Source organism: Micrasema longulum, unplaced genomic scaffold (assembly GCF_059751315.1).
Source record: "Micrasema longulum isolate JH-2025_06_02 unplaced genomic scaffold, ASM5975131v1 h1tg000508l, whole genome shotgun sequence".
Lineage (NCBI taxonomy): Eukaryota > Metazoa > Arthropoda > Insecta > Trichoptera > Brachycentridae > Micrasema > Micrasema longulum.
The window spans coordinates 645,761-666,022 of record NW_028277705.1 but is presented as its reverse complement, the minus strand read 5'-3'; the positions used below and the strand labels follow the sequence as shown (position 1 = coordinate 666,022).

General features: G+C 34.2%; 2 protein-coding genes across 3 annotated transcripts in view; one reads left to right on the top strand and one right to left on the bottom strand.

Moving 5' to 3' along the window:
- The window catches only part of r (carbamoyl-phosphate synthetase 2, aspartate transcarbamylase, and dihydroorotase rudimentary), a 53,568-nt gene that overhangs the window by 15,791 nt on the left and 17,515 nt on the right, over nucleotides 1-20,262 (top strand). The window contains exons 5-7 of the mRNA XM_088227506.1: nucleotides 242-555; nucleotides 1,975-5,122; nucleotides 5,523-5,627. Coding sequence (XP_088083632.1) covers nucleotides 242-555; nucleotides 1,975-5,122; nucleotides 5,523-5,627 — 3,567 coding nt within the window. The remainder of the gene's footprint in view (nucleotides 1-241; nucleotides 556-1,974; nucleotides 5,123-5,522; nucleotides 5,628-20,262) is intronic.
- LOC148280985 (uncharacterized) lies at nucleotides 5,656-18,929 on the bottom strand. 2 transcript variants are annotated; one of them, XR_015822456.1, is made up of 5 exons: nucleotides 18,471-18,929; nucleotides 8,325-8,629; nucleotides 7,543-8,236; nucleotides 6,402-6,565; nucleotides 6,166-6,303 (listed from the first exon to the last, which is right to left on the bottom strand). XR_015822456.1 is itself a non-coding variant. In XM_088227507.1 (4 exons), the coding sequence occupies exons 1-4, from the start codon at nucleotides 18,809-18,811 to the stop codon at nucleotides 5,749-5,751; spliced, it is 3,036 nt and encodes a 1,011-aa protein (XP_088083633.1). In that variant the 5' UTR covers nucleotides 18,812-18,929; the 3' UTR covers nucleotides 5,656-5,748. The 2 variants fall into 2 exon arrangements, 1 of the variants encoding a protein (XP_088083633.1); XM_088227507.1 differs by having other exon boundaries at nucleotides 5,656-6,303; nucleotides 6,402-8,236.

The window sequence follows — 20,262 nt, the reverse complement described above, 5'->3', positions numbered from 1 at the left end:
CTAGCTGACTAAATATATCTATAAAAAAAATATTGGTGCTGTTACTAAAAGGATTCGTAATATGAGTGTTAAATGCTATATGAATGCACAAAACGCACTCAAACACACCTGTTTCAAATTGATAAATCTGCACTGCCTACCCTGTTGGTATTTATCTTCTCATAAAAATGTAATTCAGCTGAAAAAAAATGCTACATTCAATATGAATTAATTTTAAAAATATGTTTTCTTTGTTTTACAGAAACCAATTACGTATAATCCTTCTGGAAGTCCTACCATATGTGTTTTGGATTGCGGATTAAAATATAACCAGTTGCGTTGCTTGCTAAAGAGAAATGTCAAGATTGTTGTGGTTCCTTGGAATCATCCGCTGGATCCAAACACCTACGATGGTCTTTTCCTCAGCAACGGGCCAGGAGATCCGGCTGTATGTAAAGATCCCGTTAACCAGATACGTAAAATTCTGTCTTGCGGAGTAACCAAACCTATATTTGGTATTTGTTTCGGCCACCAAATCTTGTCCACTGCTGCAGGATGTGAAACTTATAAATTGAGGTAAATTATTTTATATTGCTATTTAAATTAAACATATACATATTTGCCAAAAATATCCATCACTTTTCATTCAAAGATAATTAAATTAAAAAATTATTAATAAAATCTCAACTATTTGTATTTGATTATACTTTTTACTTCACAAGAAATCAATATATTTAATCAGTGGCAACTCTATGTGAAAGTCCATGCAATGGGTAAATGTTAGATAATGATTGCACGTCATAAATCTCTTTAATGCTTAGAAAATTGTAGTTTTTCTTTTGGCATATGAGTTAAATATAAGTACAATTTCTATATATTCAGTATTTGAGTGTGTTAACTTCTTGATATTCCGTATTAAGCACTTCGGTTATAAGCTTAGACTATACCCCTTCCCTGTTTATCAATCCGATAGCAGAATGTCTCAATTGTTCATATCATCTCTATGGAGATGATTTTCAACTATATCTTTATTGCAGACCTGAAAGCACCAGCGAAGTAATAAAATCGATGTCTGATACACTAAATTGCATGTCAACATGGACAAAAGAGTGTGGTTTACTTATAAATCCATCTAAAACACAAATTATGTTTGCGGGTAGTCAAAGATTGCCTAGTAAGTTAGCTGTATCTTCACTTAATCCTCTTAATGTCAATAGTGCCAATATCCAATACAGGAAATCTATAAAAAATCTTGGAGTGCCATTGGATGAACATCTACGCTAGCGAGCTCATTTTAATGAATCAAGCCCGCAAAATATTTTTCAGTCTACACTCACTTAGAATGTCCATTGCAAAGCAAACATGGAGTGAGGTGAAAAAGAAAACCAAATTGCTTCGATTGCGTTACTTATAGTTGAGAATTTTTTAGGCGACATTTTTTATCCCCTAAACCTTTTATGTATCAGTCACCAGTTTGTGTATTGAACTATTAATCGGTTCAAGAATATTCAGTGTTGAAGATCATTAAAGAAATGTATGTCCTTGAACTGTGTGGACTTCGGGAGCTATCAAGATTGTCAGAAGCAGAATTTGTAGAAATCTGCTCCGCAAACAAGAAATCCTGTCCGGGTAGATGGCTATATTGACTCGAAGTATGTCTCGCATCATTAAATCAAACCTCGAGATGGGGATTTACCGAAGAAGTGCTGGTTATTTGCTTACTCTATCTTTAAGGGACATTAGGAAGGATCAGAGCCAAACTACTGATTCTCCGTTGCGTGAACAATTTGCATTGTAAAATTATTTTTTCTGATGAAAAAATATTCAACATTGAAGAAAACTAAACGACCAGATGTATGCTAATGATTTTTTTCAGTTAGTATAAACCAAGTAATAAAACAAAACAGTATTTATGGCATCAATACCATCTCATTTTCAATGTTGCTGTTTCTTCATAATTTTATTTAGTAATGTGCTTTATTATTTTGTTCACAGTTATGGTAACAGAGGGCACAATCTGCCATGTGTTCACCATGGAACAGGAAGATGCTTCATGACTTCTCAGAACCACGGATATGCTGTTGATGTATCAAGCTTACCCAGTGGTTGGGAGCCATTATTCACAAACAAGAATGATGATTCCAACGAAGGAATTATTCACAACACTTATCCATATTTCAGTGTACAATTTCACCCTGAACACACTGCAGGACCGGAAGATCTAGAACTTTTGTTTGATATTTTCATCGATTCCGTAAAAGAAAATGTAGCAGGTAAAATTTCATCCAAATCTGTCAAGCAGTTGCTAACTGAAAAGCTCACTTTTAAAACACCAGTGATAGAAAAACCAAAGAAAGTTCTTATTTTGGGATCTGGTGGCCTTTCTATTGGACAAGCCGGAGAGTTTGACTATTCTGGTTCACAGGCTATCAAGGCACTTCAAGAAGAGAAAATTCAAACTGTTTTGATTAATCCTAATATTGCTACAGTACAAACATCTAAAGGTATGGCGGATAAAGTTTACTTCCTGCCTTTGACTCCTGAATATGTTGAACAAGTCATAAGATCAGAGAGACCTAACGGTGTTTTGCTGACATTCGGTGGCCAAACTGCGTTGAATTGTGGAGTTGAGTTAGAAAAAGCTAAGATTTTTCAAAAGTATAATGTTTCTGTGTTAGGCACTCCGATACAGTCTATAATTGATACCGAAGATAGAAAAATATTTGCTGAAAGAATTTGTAGTATCGGAGAAAAAGTTGCTCCGAGTGCTGCCGTTTGTTCCGTAGAAGAAGCTTTAAAAGCAGCTGAGAATATTGGATACCCGGTTATGGCAAGGGCAGCATTTTCTCTTGGCGGTCTGGGATCTGGATTTGCTAACAACAAAGAGGAATTGAAAGTTTTGGCCCATCAAGCATTATCTTACTCTGGACAGCTGATCATAGATAAGTCGTTAAAAGGCTGGAAAGAAGTTGAATATGAAGTAGTAAGAGATGCTTTTGATAATTGCATTACTGTTTGCAATATGGAAAATGTAGATCCTTTAGGTATTCACACTGGTGAATCTATTGTTGTAGCACCCAGTCAAACATTATCCAACCGAGAATATAATATGCTTCGAAATACCGCCATAAAAGTTATCCGTAATTTAGGAGTCGTAGGAGAATGTAACATACAGTATGCCTTGAACCCCTTTTCTGAGGAATTTTTCATTATTGAGGTAAACGCAAGGTTATCTAGAAGTTCAGCTCTAGCGAGTAAAGCTACCGGATACCCATTAGCTTATGTAGCCGCCAAATTAGCTTTAGGTAGATCCTTGGCAGAGATAAAGAATTCAGTGACTGGAGTGACTACAGCCTGCTTTGAGCCCAGTTTAGATTATTGCGTTGTAAAGATTCCCCGCTGGGATATGGCAAAATTCAGTAGAGTTAGTACTAAAATTGGAAGTTCTATGAAGAGTGTCGGAGAAGTTATGGCTATTGGGCGCAAATTTGAAGAAGCCTTTCAAAAAGCTCTTCGAATGGTAGATGAGAATGTCACTGGTCTGGATCCGAACTTGAAAGAAGCCAATAATGAAGAACTCAAAGAACCGACGGATAAAAGAATGTTTGTGTTAGCTGCAGCCCTTAAAGTTGGGTATACCCTAGAAAAATTATATGATCTTACTAAAATTGATAAATGGTTCCTACAAAAGATGAAAAACATTATTGATTATCATATCCTCTTAGAATCATTAGATCAACGTCAATTATCTAATGATGTTTTACTAACAGCGAAACAATTAGGATTTTCTGATAAACAAATAGCGGCAGCAGTAAAAAGTACCGAACTCGCTGTTCGTAAACAGCGAATTGAATCCAGAATCACTCCGTTTGTGAAACAAATAGATACAGTTGCTGCTGAATGGCCCGCAACTACAAACTATCTGTATGTTACTTACAATGCTTCGAACAATGATCTGCAATTCCCAGGAGGACATATCATGGTCCTGGGATCTGGAGTGTATCGTATTGGCAGTTCTGTTGAATTTGATTGGTGTGCTGTTGGCTGTTTACGAGAACTTCGTAATTTAGGAAAGAAAACTATAATGATCAATTACAACCCAGAGACTGTGAGTACTGATTATGATATGTGTGATCGCCTCTATTTTGAGGAAATTTCGTTTGAGGTAGTGATGGATATATATAACCTGGAAAATCCAGAAGGCGTAATTATATCAATGGGGGGTCAACTCCCCAATAACATTGCGATGGATTTACATAGACAACAAGCCAAAATTCTCGGAACATCTCCAGAGAGTGTTGACGGAGCTGAAAATAGATTTAAGTTTTCCCGGATGTTAGACAGAAAAGGAATAATGCAGCCTCGATGGAAGGAACTGACAAACTTAACTTCCGCTATCAAGTTCTGTGAAGAAGTTGGCTATCCTTGTTTGGTCAGGCCGTCTTATGTGTTGAGTGGTGCTGCGATGAATGTCGCTCACTCTAATCAGGACCTAGAAGCGTACCTAAATGCAGCCAGTGATGTGAGTAAAGATCATCCAGTTGTTATATCTAAATTTCTTTTAGAAGCTAAAGAAATCGATATTGACGCTGTAGCTTCTGATGGTGAAATTCTCTGTATGGCGGTATCAGAACACGTGGAAAATGCTGGAGTTCATTCTGGAGATGCAACATTAGTCACACCAGCTCAGGACATCAATGAGGAAACGTTTGAAAAAATCAAAGAAATCACAAAAATTATTGCCGAGCTCTTGGATGTGTCTGGTCCTTTTAATATGCAACTGATCGCTAAAGACAATGAACTTAAAGTAATAGAGTGTAATGTCAGAGTGTCTCGATCGTTTCCTTTTGTGTCTAAAACATTGGATCACGACTTTGTAGCAATGGCCACTCGCGTTATTATCGGTCAAAAAGTGGAACCTGTCAATGTTTTCATGGGATGCGGAAAAGTTGGTGTGAAAGTTCCACAATTCTCCTTTTCAAGATTGTCTGGAGCCGATGTTATGTTAGGAGTTGAAATGGCCTCCACGGGTGAAGTGGCTTGCTTCGGAGATAACCGATATGAAGCCTATTTGAAAGCTCTAATGAGTACAGGATTTCAAATTCCAAAGAAGGCTATCTTGCTCTCAATAGGCAGTTTTAAAGTAAGTCTTCCACTGTTTTTGTTAATAATATGTAAATGATAATAAACCTGTTTGAAGTATTATAATGTGAGAATCTTCATTTAAAGTAAAGAGTACACGGAGACTTGACTATTACCGTAAAAGCTAAAGAACCTACAATGTAATAGAGTTCTATGTATTGAGCTTATATCATTTCTATCCACAAAATAATTGTACGTCCTGACCTAATGCAGATCTGATTTCTAACAAGTCATGACATGAAAATAAAAATGACAAATTGGATATAATGTTTTAAATATAAAAAATGAAGAGAAATCTGTTTTAAAACCTTAAATGAATAATTTTGTTAATCCCTTTTGGATACTTACCGATTGTAAGTTCTTTATCAAATCTTCAACTGATTGATGTATGATTTTTTTAGCATAAGATGGAATTACTGCCAAGCATTCGAGCACTGTACAAAATGGGATATAAGTTATACGCAAGTATGGGAACAGGAGACTTTTACAATGAACACGGTTTAGAAGTAAGTACAATAAATTATGATATATTTTTACACTTAATCTTACAATAATTATTAATACTGATTCAAACTAGATATATAAAAATAGCACATATTTACACTAAATTTACACATTGGTGCGGTATTATAATTTAGATTCCGTAACATCATCATCGGAATCATCATTTTCAGATTCTTCCTCAACCTTTTGAAAGGAAATGGATCTGACAAATTTAGCCTTCTCTGGGTGAACATCCGCTAAAATAATATTCGCTAATTTAACAGTTGGACTTACAGGATCTGATATTTTTGCTAGGCCGTTTTCTACATTTTTCACATGTTCTAAATTTACATATTGCTCTGGTTTGGTTTTTTTCATACCACTTGGACCCGGTCTGTTAACATTAGATGAAAAACTTTCATTTCGTTTTGGCACTTCTGGTGCTCCAGTGTTGGCGACATTTTTCTTCAGTTTTTCTATCATCTCTGCTATTATAGCGATGTATTCTCTGCCTTGAGCTTCTCCTCCAGATTCATCCCTTAGGATTTTAGACAGTCTATTGGCGTGTTCCAAGTACATAATTCCCTGTCGGCTTGCATCAAACTTTTCGCTGCATTCAGCCATGGATATAAAATGAGGAATAAAAAGTTCCAATACAAGACGTCTCCTATGTGCATCTAAATGAGCTGACACAGTTCTCTGCAAGAAAAATCAAAACGTTATAACAGAAAACCCCACTTGTATTTAAATAGGTTGTTTTAAAAATATTTGAATGTTATTTTTTATTTATGACTTACCTTTCTATCGATGCGATCTCTGACTTTTTTCCCATTATTATTGACTAGACTCTCCGCTGCTTTCTTTGCTTCAATCTGGCGGTGTTGATTTTTTCTCCATGGATTTTTAGATTCCCGGGCTTTATTATCACGAGGATCCTTTCGTTTGATATCTTCCCAAAATCCTGTTGTTTCATTCATATCTTTGTCAGAATCATCATCATCATCTAATATACTACTGTCAGTCATTGGTAATTGAGGATTAACAAGTTTGAATACATCTTCAGTGGTTAAGATATTGTATAGCTTTTGATAATTCAAAATGGGATAAAAATTGGATTTCATGTATTTCAGATTTCTTAGAGACGAAATTAAATGCATGACGGGTGACTCTAATATATCTGCCAGCATTCTTTGTTGTTTAAGTAAAATATTCTTTGGTATTCCTTTAAAAAGATTACACTTTGGAATAAAATAATCTGGCATTTTCCCTTTCATCATGTGCTGATAAAACGATTTCAAAAATATTCTTAAGGTTTCGCCTAATCTTTCTTCCGGCCACATGGCATAGTTATCCTCGCACTGCCAAAAGAGATGATTTCTTATGTGAGTATAATCTAATCCCGCTTTGGACGCATCAGTCTTTATAAATGTTTTGAAAAGCGAAAGTGTAAATAGATAACATCGTACGTGAGAATGAGCTAAGCAAGTCTCCAAGTATCTCTCGACTGCGGGGAATGTGAGCTTCCACTGCAAGCACTGCTCGGGGTTTGTCCCCCGAGTGGGTCGGAAACCTATAGGAACTATCAAGCAGCCAAGTCCACGAGCTTTTCCTACCATGTACTGGGTTGGCCACTGGAAAATGAATTCGGTGCGGGGGTTGCGTATCATGTTTCTCCGTCTCACTATCCACCCTTGAGCAGCATTAGGCCAAGTAGTGCTGAGAGCGGGAAGGATCTCGAAAGATGACTTGTTTTGGCCACTGTACGTGTTACAATAGATGCTCGCTCCTTGTGTCAAGGCTTCTTTTAGAGAATCAGCCGTAAATCCTAATGGTGATGCTAATTTCATTAAAAATAGATCCGAAAAGTTTCCCATGAAACTGCTTGAATTTAAATAAAACAATTTTTTATACAATTCTCTTTGAAAATTTGAGCCATACCGTGCCATGTAAGCTTCATCTATTTCATCTTCTTCGTCACTTCCTTGGGGTGCCTTTCTTATGTCCACAACTGAAATGCACTTAGCTGGAATAATACTGGTGCTATCATTGTACGTAGCTGTTTGACTCTTTTGCAATCTTCTGGGGGTAGTTTCGGCTGTTATGGTCGCATATCCATAATCGGATTCGTTTCCACTCGACTCTGTCTGTGGGCTATAACTTGTTTTGTATCCTGAACTTTCGCTTCCACTCGGGCTAATTTTGTTTATGGTCTGTTTTGATTTAACTTTTCTCTGTTTAGTTTCAGCATGTTGTAGTTTACCTTGGAGAACTGCTCTGTTTGTATCCTTTAATATTCCACTCGGTCTGCGTTCCGAAATAATTTCATTTGTTTCTATTTTCCTAGGTAATCTTGTTAATTCACTCTTGGTATCTTGTTCTTCATTTAATATCAAATTTGCTGGTTTTTTGAATGCCGGTTTTGCCGGTTTATCAAGCTGCTCTTTTAGCTCGTTCATAAAGTTTCTTCCTTCTGTTATTTCCGTTTCGCACTTAGATTTGGTTTCCGAGTCCTCGGATTCACTCCCACTATCGCTGGAGTAATTAGGTTTGGTTAGTGGTTCCACTGTTTTTGTAGATTCTTCTCGATTTGATCGGTTATCCAATATTTCCAATTTTTTTAACCTTACGAACCCTGAAATAAAACAGTTATATCTTACAACAAAGTCTAACAAATTTGGTGGTTACAGAGTGTATATTCAATTTTAAAACGATTTATTTACCCGCTTCATCATCCTCTTCCATAAGCATCTTGTAAAATGGTGCATCTAAGACGGTGGAATAATCGGAGACCTCTCCGGGCTCATTCACCTCCACATTGTCGTGCACCACGAACATCCTCTGGGGCTGCAGGGCTTCGGGGGGCCCTCGACCCCCGTCCCTGGTGGGCGGAGTGACGCGCGTGTTGTTGTGCACAGCTTCCTGTAGTTTGTCCGGCAGGAACACGTGTTTGTGATGAGACGCCATATTGTCATTCAGCATCACATCGGAATCCGTCACTGAGTTATTTTTCAGATCCCACATGACCCTAAAAATAATTCATTTTTGGTTATGAAAATCTTATGTAACACTTAATGAAAAAAATGTTACCAGGTCTACCTGGGAAACTCTAAATAAATTAGCCATTGACAACTTCATATCTTCTTTATTATCAGTTATCAATATTCAATATCAAATATATAGGTATGTATATTTTGATCTTAAAAACTTGAGCATCTGAGAAGAATCTAAAATGATGTCATAATAATTTTATGATGTATTCCAATAATCCTGTTTTTTCTCCGTTGCCTAAATTTTGAAAATCAATAAACACATTCAATTTTTGATATGGAAAAAGCACATCTCACAGGAACATTGAAGATTTAGTTTTCTGTATATAGGTATTATCTCAGAGTAATAAGGCATCACAACTGTAGAGCCGCCTTTATGTAGAAACATCATTCTAGGATTATCAATCACGAAGTTGGCTATAGTTTACAGCAAAACAATCGGTCGTAGGTACTCAGGGTCCGTTTTCTAATGAGACGTTAAAAATTCTCTTAAATTTTATCTACAAAGTATAATTATTTTTTTTATATGAAAAATAGAATACGTTTACAATGTTTTTTTCCTAACCTTTTTCATTATAGGTTACCGACGAAGATACGTTGAATTTTCATGCATATATTCACATTTTCGTACATAAATATCGATGTTAGTTTATACCGTCTCGATATGTACCGATGGAGATAGCGTTCATAATCACGGTGCTGGTCGAGAATTGCAAGCGCAAATCGAAACCGTTGTTGTTAAACACCGTAAAATGCCATCTCTGAGGGTATCATACTAATCAGAGTAATAATTCGATACGGGACAAATACATTCGACACTCGTAGGATGTTCTTGGAATAACTAATACAGATCAAGACACATTTGTCACTTCGTTTCGCATTGAAAACTTTTCTAAAATTTCAATTGTCAGTTATCTATGTATTTGTTATACTCTTAATTATTTTATTATTCGGTTAATTTTATTTGTCTCATTTATATCAATCTTTTAACACCGATGGATTATCTCGGTTACCTACAATTTTTCGAAAATTATCGTGCATTTCTGGTTTACGATTTTATTTTACAAAATAATTCATCGCACGACTTAAATAATATTAAAAACAATGCAAATTGGTGGTCATTTTCGTGCGTCCCGAAAAATTTACTACGTAAACGTGCCTCGATGCCTAAAATCCCCCGAGCAGACATGGAATGATGACGAGGAAAAGTTGAAAAAACAATATTTCTTATTTTGTAATTTGGTATAGGGATTTATCGTTCGCGGAGTAATTTATTGTATTATTATTTAAGATATATCTACGATAAAATTAAATGAATAGTTATTTCATTTATCGTGTTTCATAATCAAATCTGTCGAAATTCCTTCAGTAATGTACCTAACCGTATTTCTGTATTCGTGAAAGTAATGACTACTGATGCCGCTCTTCTTCATTCCGATAAAGAAAATCAATTAAGTACCTACTGATAATTATGCGAAGTTAATTTTTATTTTAGTTGACAATCTACGTGCGTCAATCCTTTTCCAATTATTTTTTGCTGACTCACTTTTCTGAGACGCAGTAAAGTTCGGGCAGCGACAGTTTTTTCCTCTAATTAAATTATCTTTAATTCTCAACGATAGATCTGAGTTTGCTGATATTTCCTCCGGAGTACCCCAGGGTTCACATTTGGGACCATTGTTTTACAATGCGTATCTCTATGATATTTATGTTGTATTTATGAACGCAAGATTTTTGATGTACGCAGATGATAAAAAAATATACTTCAAAGTTAAGAATCCCCTTGACTGTCTTAAACTTCAAGATGATCTAAACCGTTTGACAGAATACTATTTGAAAAATCGTATTAACGTCAATGTATCAAAGTGTTTGCTTATTTCTTTTTCGCGAGGTCGACATCCAATCCCATATCATTATATATTATCAAACCAACCTGTTCAGAGAGTTGATACCGTACGCGATCTGGGTGTTATTCTTGATAGCAAACTTACATTTGAGAATCACTTCGATGACATACTGACCCGTGCACATAGAAACCTTGGTTTTGTACTTCGGACCACTCATTTTGATAATACAATTTTATTATTTGATCGTGCTGTTCAATTGTGTAACTTGCCATGATGATTTGGCATAAGTAAATGAATAATAAAAAAAGATTTGACAGATGTCGTCAAAACAAAATGGCCGCCACGGGCCGTCAAAATCTACCCGCGCCAATTGAAAAACCCTTTAGAAACCGCGCCATAAGAAACTCGGAATGAATACAAATCACATTATTTATACCGCGTTAAACGGAATCCACGTTAAGTGAATTTTAGAAATAATTAAATTTTACATAAATCAGACCGATTTGTTTTGCATTACGTCATTAGTCCAGATCTAGTCTTGATGTCCCTTATGTTTGTCAATGCTTCTTTATTTTTTTAAAAATGATTTTAACTGTTCTTATATTGTAATATATATCCCCATGAATTGTATAAATGGACAATTTTCGTAAATAAACATATAAAAACTTCATTCTCATAGTCCAAGGTACGCTCAATATATAAAATTATATACAAACATAAAACAAATGGCAATTAATATTTTTAATTTTACACATTTGACTGTAGATTTATTAAATGATACATATATAGTTCAAATTTTAGTGAAAACAAAAACATCAACCAAAAAATGTTTCTAACCAAAAACTTAATTAATACATATTAGATGCTTTTCATTTATTGGCCGTTTTTTTTCTAATGGGCCGAAAATCCCATTCCCTTTCCAAATTTTAATTTTGGTTTTCGAAAGTAGTTTTATTTTGTAACTCTGCCAAAACCTCTTTATTCGAAGCGATATATAAACTATTCAAGTCATTTACGTTGCTGGAATGTTGAAAAAACGCGTTATATGGAAACTGCGTTATGAGAATACCGTGAGGAGGGTCGACTGTATACGTCGCGTGTCGTTGAAAAATATTGGAGATTGCCAATAACAGTCATAATAATAAAATAATCTGTTTAATATATTTTTTACTCGAAGAATTAAAAAAAATACTGACTCGGGAATAACGAGTAACAATCATGTTATACGAATTTCGCCCGCGTTAATGTGGAATTCGGAATCAATATTTTTTTCTATAATGTTTTATGATAAATGAGAAAATAGCGGTGAGGCGGTCTATCCTCTCGTCAACCCATTGGAAAACGGGCGACTTATCGTCATCCGATTTCCTTATTCGGGACTTTTACCCGAGAGCGGCCATCTCCCACAGAAATGTATTCTTCATCCGCCTGGACAAAGAGAATGATTAGTTCTGCACTAAAATTGCGTTCCCATAAAAATATTAATTCGACGACGGCAAAATAAAAAATAATGTAAAGATGTTATCTTGACATTAATTAAAGTTTTGTTTTTGTGTATAACTAATGATAGAATGGCGGAGTGGTGCAAAAATGAAAGTAGGCACGCTTATCATAAAATTAACATCGTTTTTACTTTCCTGTTCTTGAAATAATTAACAATGTACTTGAGAAATTACTCAAGTACAAATCAACAAAAAACTTTATTATAATACGAGTAATTTTAATGACTTCGTAGTTGAAATATGTTCTCATCTTTTTATCTACTATACATACCTACCTGAAATATAAGTCTCGATTGATTTGCGGGTTTTGTTTAATTCTGTATATGTACAAAGTTCATATGTATTACTTATTGTTAAATTTTATTGTGATTTATTTTCTAACGTAGTTTCTATTATTGATCAATGTTACTTTTTTTTATTAACAAAAGCCTTTATTTCAACATAAAAACACATCATACATAAACAGAAATACGAACAATTTCGGTTGGACTTGAACAAAAAGGAGTCAGGCTCGTGTTTGGCAATTGTACAAAATAATATAAAATATAAATATAATTTTAAAAGAAAGTGTAAATACCTATTTATTTATTATATATACGGCCTAAGCCAATTACAACAGTTACATTAAGAAACATAAATACAAGAAATTGAACAAAAAGAACATAAACCTATGGAGCAAAGACAAACAATGGTAATACAATAATGAATAAAAACGAAAGACATAATACTTCGAGCTAAACCATGCCAATCCAACTTCATCCCAAACTGTTTTGGTCGCGAAGAGATCTACGATAAGTCGGAAGATCTATCCCAAAGAATTCCAAGTCGTGTGATGAATTGACTAATCTACACATTCTGGACATTGGGGCATAAAAACAAAAGTTGCTTTTAGAAGATTTAATGAATAGCAGATTTTGACTTCTGATGACATGGTTGGGAACATGAAAAGAAATTGATTGCAACAGAGATGGGACATCACTTATTGCATTAAGTATTTTGAAAATGCATACTATAAGGTCCATCTCAGTTCTACGTCTCTCTAATGAAGACAGATTAAGATATTGCTCTATTTCAAAATAGGAATAATTACCACTTTGTAATCCGAGCAACCATGCCACTTTTCTTAGAAAACGGCGTTGGACAGACTCGATATGGTTAATATGAGTCCTGTAGAATGAAGATCAAATAGGAGAAGCGTATTCTAGATGGGGTCGAACTAGTGAGCAATAAAGAGTTTTGATGGTATTAATATTTTTGAAGTCCGTCGTCATTCTATTGATAAAACCGAGCAGTTTGAGAGATTTGTTTACAATATTATCATCAAGATCCTTTATTGACGAAACCATTAAAAGGGAAGTATTTTTTAGCTTGTAGTTGAAATGTTTAGGTTTTTTTCGTCGCGAGAAAGATATTATTTTACATTTGTCAATGTTAAGTTGAAGACAATTGATGTCGAACCATTCATTTAAACAATTAATATCGTGTTGAAAAAGAAGACAATCATTGGGAGATTCAATAAGTTTAAGTATCTTGTTGTCATCAGCAAAAAGACAGAATTTGGTATTTTGAAAAACATTGATATTATCATTTATAAATATATTAAATAATAATAGAGCTAGGTGGGATCCTTGAGGTAATCCAGAAGTAACAGTGATTGGAGAAGACAAGGAATTATTAATTTGAATAAACTGTTTTCTTTCACTTAGGTAAGACCTGAAAAATGATAATAAAGGATATCTTATACCAACGGCTTGTAATTTAGTCAGAAGAATTGTGTCATTGACTTTATCGAAAGCTTTAGAAAAGTCTGTAAAAAGAAAGCACATCAGCTTGAAGATTGTCTTCAAGAGCACAAGTGATGGCAGTAGTATAAGAAACCAGACTGGTTGTAGTGGATTTGGCAGCTCGAAATCCGTGTTGTTGATCAATCAATACATTTTTGAAAACAGGTGTTATTTTTTTGTTAATCTATTAAGATTCAAATATTTTCGGAACAATAGATAACATTGATATGGGTCTATAATTTTTGACACCAAACTTGTTACCAGACTTGACAATTGGCCTGATATATGAAGTTTTCCAAGAATCAGGAAATGTGCCACAAGAAAGAGACATATTATACAATATACAAATGTATATTAACCCATACTATGTTCATACGTTTTTTTCGTGCAAACAATTTACCTGCGATTATTTTTCATGTAGAAATAATATAATTATAAAATAATAACTAAAAGGAATACAATATTTATTTACGCTTGACTTTTTTGTTGTAATGAGCATATTTTATTATGTACCTGCATATTTTTTTATAAAAATTATTACATAATCAAATCCAGAAACGTGCGAGTAAAAAAAGGTATTCTACGTGCTGTACGTAATAATATAGTCCTTCATAGGACACCTAGAACAAAGTGGTACATAAATATACCATCAGAATAGGGAAGTAGCACATTCTACGAATACCGATAAAAATATATGAAATGGATTTAGAACAATAAATTGTATTTTTAAAATCAATATGGATATTGCGGAGAAATGTTTTCAATAAAAAAAAATATGTCACTAGAAAGACGCGACTTGTTTGGCCTTGATGTCAAGATTCGTGACAATGTTCCAAACAAATTTGAATGGCCAGGAACGAATAAACATGAACCGCGACGTATTAGGGGCGTGGCCGATGGAATGACCGTTTTCGCTGGAATTCAAAATTACAAATTTAAAATTATTTTTTATGCTACAATAAGTAACATTTTTTTACTAGACTGTATTTCACAGACCTTTATTACCTAAAAATTGAAAAAAGAGGTGGTATTTCCCTATTGCGGTATTTATTTTCTAATATTTCGTATCAATAATAAGTCTTGCTTCACTAATGTATCTTGTAACGTACACAGGTAGATCAGTCTTCCACTCAGCTTTTTTAAATACAATTGGTTTATTTTCTTAAAAAATGACATTTTTATTAGCATATTACAACAGAGTTAAAGAACATTTTAGAGAAGCTAATATAGAAGTCTAGGCTTCTGCAGGGCTTATGACCTGTCATTGGCTGGTTTATGTGGCCACTTTACACACCGTGTAACATTCACCATTCTGCCCGTATTTGAACATCTATATTCCTTCAATTCCTCCATCTGTTGATGTTTGTGAAGTTAAAGAGCTGAAAGCTTTATTTATGCAGATGAGATTAATCTAATTGAATTATTTCACCTACACACTAGGCGACGCCTGAATTTTATTATTTTTTTTAATTTCTATACTTCTTCATGGACCAGGTAGATTTATCAACAATATTTTGAGTTTGTCCAAATTTTTGTAGATAAGGACTGGATTCCACTTCCCGGGGAGCTGTTAATATTAACATATTACAACAGAGTTGGTACACAGTATGTTAAAAAGGTGTGTAAAGTGGCCACTTAAACCAGCCAATGACAGGCCATAAGCCCTGTGGATGCCTAGACTTATATATTAACTTCTCTGAAATCTTCTTCAACTATGTTGTTATAACAGCTCCCCGGGAGTTGAATCCAGTCCTTGTCTACAAAAATTTGAACAAACTCAAAATATTTTTTATTAGGTTCGCAAGACGTAAATTAACACAAAATATGTGCTCTGTAAAGGGTTGACTCACATATTTACGCACATGCGACTGTCTTTTTTATTTTCAAAAATACCAGATCGCAATTATTTGCTTTTATTTATTATTATGTAAGACATGGTGCCTTTTTAAAAAAAAAAAAAATTAATATATATTTGGAACCCTGTATTTAGTAGCCTTACGTGTCATGTACAAGGCTAAGGTACTCGGATAAAAATAGTTTTTGTTTGTCTTCTAAATGGGACGTTCGATCACTGATTTTGGTTTATTACCTTTATGAGTTTATGAGTTCATTGTTGCAAAGTCCAAGAACAATGGCGCGTGAACAATGACAATTACATGGTGCGTTACCGAGAGAGATAAAAAAGACTAGAGGCCTTTGAGCTGTGGTGCTACAAAAACATATTAGGAATTTCCTGGAGAGACCGCACCACTAATGACAAGGTTCTCAGTTAAATCGAAGAAGGGAGGCACCTGATCAAAACCACCTCAGAGAGGCGAGCCATTATGCGCCATGAGGGTCTCCTGCATGACATAATGTAGGGAATGGCTGAGGGGACAAATCACAGGGGGCGCCCCCGACAGGAGCATTTGGAGCGAGTTTGCGAGAATTCGAACTGCGACTATGAAATATTATACTATAAAACACCTTTATAAATTATTGTTCATGTCAACCATTTCGAGAATCAAACCCGAGACCTCTTGCATAGTAGGTAAATGCACTGACTTCCTTTTAATATTTTATAAAAAATATTCGCATTATAATAAATGATCAACAATATGGGACACGTATATCTCAAATATTTTTTTTAAAAAACCTCTACAAATAAAAAAAAATCTGCCTATTACATTAGGCTCATGGAAATAATGAAATTTTCATTTAAATATTAAATTATCCCTTTCATTATATTTCAATAAAGTTAACGACCTTTTTTGGATAACTATTTACCTCAGTAATGAATCAACAACCTTAATGAATTACTACGTTAAGAAATCTGAAATATTAAAATAATATATCAAGGGGGAAGTTCAGCACTACTGGAAATCGGATATGATAAATGCGCGATAAAAAATAGAGCATTTAATTGTACGGCGAAGTTTCTCTAAAATACATTAAAAAATTTAACGAATTTCCGAATCAACCAATAATATGGTGTTGCGATAGATTTTTGGTTTACGGGAAGCCAACCCACCAATCAGCAGAACTTGTGATGTCGCAGGCGGAGTAATTTCAACATCACAAAACTTAAAAAAATAGCGATGAAAATACGATACATAAAAATAAAAAATTCGGCTGAGTTTGAACTGACTAATAATAATAAAATAGTTATTGGACTTGCTCATTATTATTCCAAAACGAGGAGCCTGATTAACTCCAAGAATATTATACCTTCATAAAGCTAAAATTAGGATAATGATGTTTAATAAAAAAGTTTTATCTGTAATTAAGTACAATAAACTATGCGATAAATTTAATTCGGGTCAAGAAAAAATCGAGTCCTTCAAAAACATATCTAGACATCTATTTCAAATTCGATTCCCTTAGACTTGATCGTATATTTTTATTGACTTGTTTACATACCGTATTTCCTCGATTGTAAGACAAATGTTTTATTGCACTTTTAATGTTTCTGCATTCGGATGCGTCTTACAATCGCTGTAAAATTCTGCTTAATAAAAGTGTAAAAAATATTTTTTCCTAATTATCGTTTAAAATATCGACAAGAAGACTACGCTATGACGCTTGGAATGAAAAGTTTTTGTGTATAAAAAAAAGCGCAGAAACAGATCTGCAAGACCCAGATAATGACTGGTCGAAAAGTTTTCACTTTTCAACTGACACTTAATCTGAAGAAATTTTAGACTGATGGTTATAGTGCATAAATAATATGCCTATTGTTAAATCCTTTTCGCTATGATTGTATGACTTTGTTTATAATTTTTTTAATGATTTTTTTCGGTCTCGAAAATATAGATGCGTCTTATCATATGCGAATCATTTCTATCAAACTTATATGTTATTCTTATTTATATATTATGTAGGTGCATATAATATGCATTTGTGTGTTCATTTTGAATCAACGTTCGCGTATTGTCAAGCCTTATTTTATTGTTGTCATTATTTCGTATTTACTGCATTGTGTGGTTACCTACCGTATTGTATAGGACTCGTCGCACATTATTCATTCGATGTGTATCAGTTAAATTTTAAAATAAAATGCTTTTTTTTTCAGAATACGGTTTTGAAATTTAACATACTTTTAAAAAAAAAATACAATTTATATCATTTCTTGATTTGAATTTTAACAAAAAAGGATTCTAACTTTTTACTAAGCTCTTTATTGTACCATTTTTAATACAATTACAAGTTTAAAAAAAATATTTTTTTATACTTACGCACCCACACCACACACACGAACCCTCTCCCTCATTCATTCCCACACGCACATGAATCCTCTCCCTCATTCATTCACGCATACACACATTCACATACACATGAATACAAACGTCACACAAATACAATTACTAAACTTATTTTCTTATATATTATGTGTCATTATATTTACAGTGGATTTTTTTAATTGGCTTTAGTATTGTTAAGATTTTTCTACTTATTTTGTTTATGTAATAGCTGTAAAAATCCCAAATAAAATAAAATAAATAATCGAGGAAATACAGTATATAAAATGTAATATCTACACACTCTATGCAGCTTTAAAATCTTACCAACTAATACTTGTCTGTTGTTGGATGGTCGGAAGATAGGTTAGTTCATTACATTCATATTGTACCAGAAGTTCGACAAATAAATCATTAAAATGCAATGACGTGGCAAATAAAATTTTTGGTATGTAATGTGGCAACTCACTGCTCGTAATTCTCGAAGAACTGCACCGAGAGCATGATATTGTTGAGTAGGAAGGCATTGGCGTCCGCCTTGAGTTGGTTCTTCATCCTCTCTATGGCCTCCTGGTCGTAGGGCAGGGCGGGCGCGGGGGCGGGTGGGCGCGCGGGGGCCACCAGGGGCGCGGGCGGGAGCAGGCCGGCGGCTCCCTTGACCTTCTTGGCTGGCGGCCTCCTGGCCCCCGTGGTCCTGTTGCTTTCCCTCAGCTGCTTTTCCCGCTCCCTCTCCTTCTGCGCGCGCTTCTCCCTCTCGAAAAAGCTTTTCGGCTCTTTAGTCCGTTTGGGCTTACTGTTACTCAAACCCATTGTTATTCACTGGCCTTCGACAACACTAATTCAGGCACTAATCATAGCGAGATTCACAGTTCACAGTCCAGCGAAGTATTAGGGATGTCCGTTGCGGGGTAGCCCACGCTCGTCGTGGAATCGGGACTGAGCGTGATTAAGTACTGGCGATATTTTTGTTCAGTTTCACCCGCGATTGGAGAATAGAAGCGCGGAATAATTTACGTGATAACTTAATCAACTAGATAATGTATCGAAGATTATCTTGCCACATAAAACTGTATTTAAAAAAATAAAGGTAGATAAATGGCTGAATTACTCGTTAATTATTACACCATTTAAAATGTCTACTTCTATTGCCTCACTTTTAAAACGAATTGTAATTTTGCAAGCGACGTAATTTGATTTAGAAAAACAATGTTAAATACGCGTGTTAGATTACTCCTATCAAAGTTATTTTGTTACATTACCATAAGTCGTCTTAACCAGATTTAATTTCATGAATATTTGAAACACATCGTGATTAATGATTGATTGATTTGTAGGTCGGATTAAGGATTTTAAATTTCCTTAAAGAAAAATAGAATATTATATTACAATTAGAATACAGATTTTTACAGAATTTCCAGTACTAGACATAAGACAAATATACATAAAGACAATTTTAAGACATTTCCATCAAAATCCTGAGAGACATAATTACGGACAACAAATTTACGACACTAGGCAAAGACAAAAAACAATATTTCTGCTCCCAAAGAAAAAAACAAATTACGGACAAAGGCATTATACTTTTTTGGCCCCTAAGCTATACAACTTTTTAAGCAAGGACATATTGGTGAACAATATGAAAAAATATATTTTCAAAGCTCGAGTCCATAAATGGATTGCTAAAAAGACAGGAAGCTGGGGAATATGTTTCATATATAAGAATTTTGGTTTCTTGAAAATCCTTTCTCGTTTTATTTCTATTATCTGTTTAAATTTTTTTGATTTCTTTTGAATTTTTACGCAACAATTTATGTGAAAGTATAATAATACACTGACACTCCGGAACGTGCCCGTGGGCCAGTGGAGTGGCTACATCCATAAATAAAAATAAAATTATATTGAATTGTATGAACATTTTCATTTGTAAACTATGTATTTGTATTTTATATTGGATTAAATAAATAAATAAAAAATATGTTATTGGGTGAACATTGTGGAACTACGAACTCGGAGATTGTATGCTAGTTGTCCGAATTAGCTGTGTTTTTTTATTATTTAAATCTACCAAAAATTAAAGCTTATACGTGCATATGAAGTAAATAAACTAAACTTTATCAGCGGTAATGAATATTTTGTATACATTTTATACCTAGTAGGTGTTTCGTAATTCGGGGATTTTTTTTCATTTTAATAAAAAGCACAACGAAGATAATCAAGAGTTATGAAATAAGGAGGTTAATAATAATCACCAATTAATACTA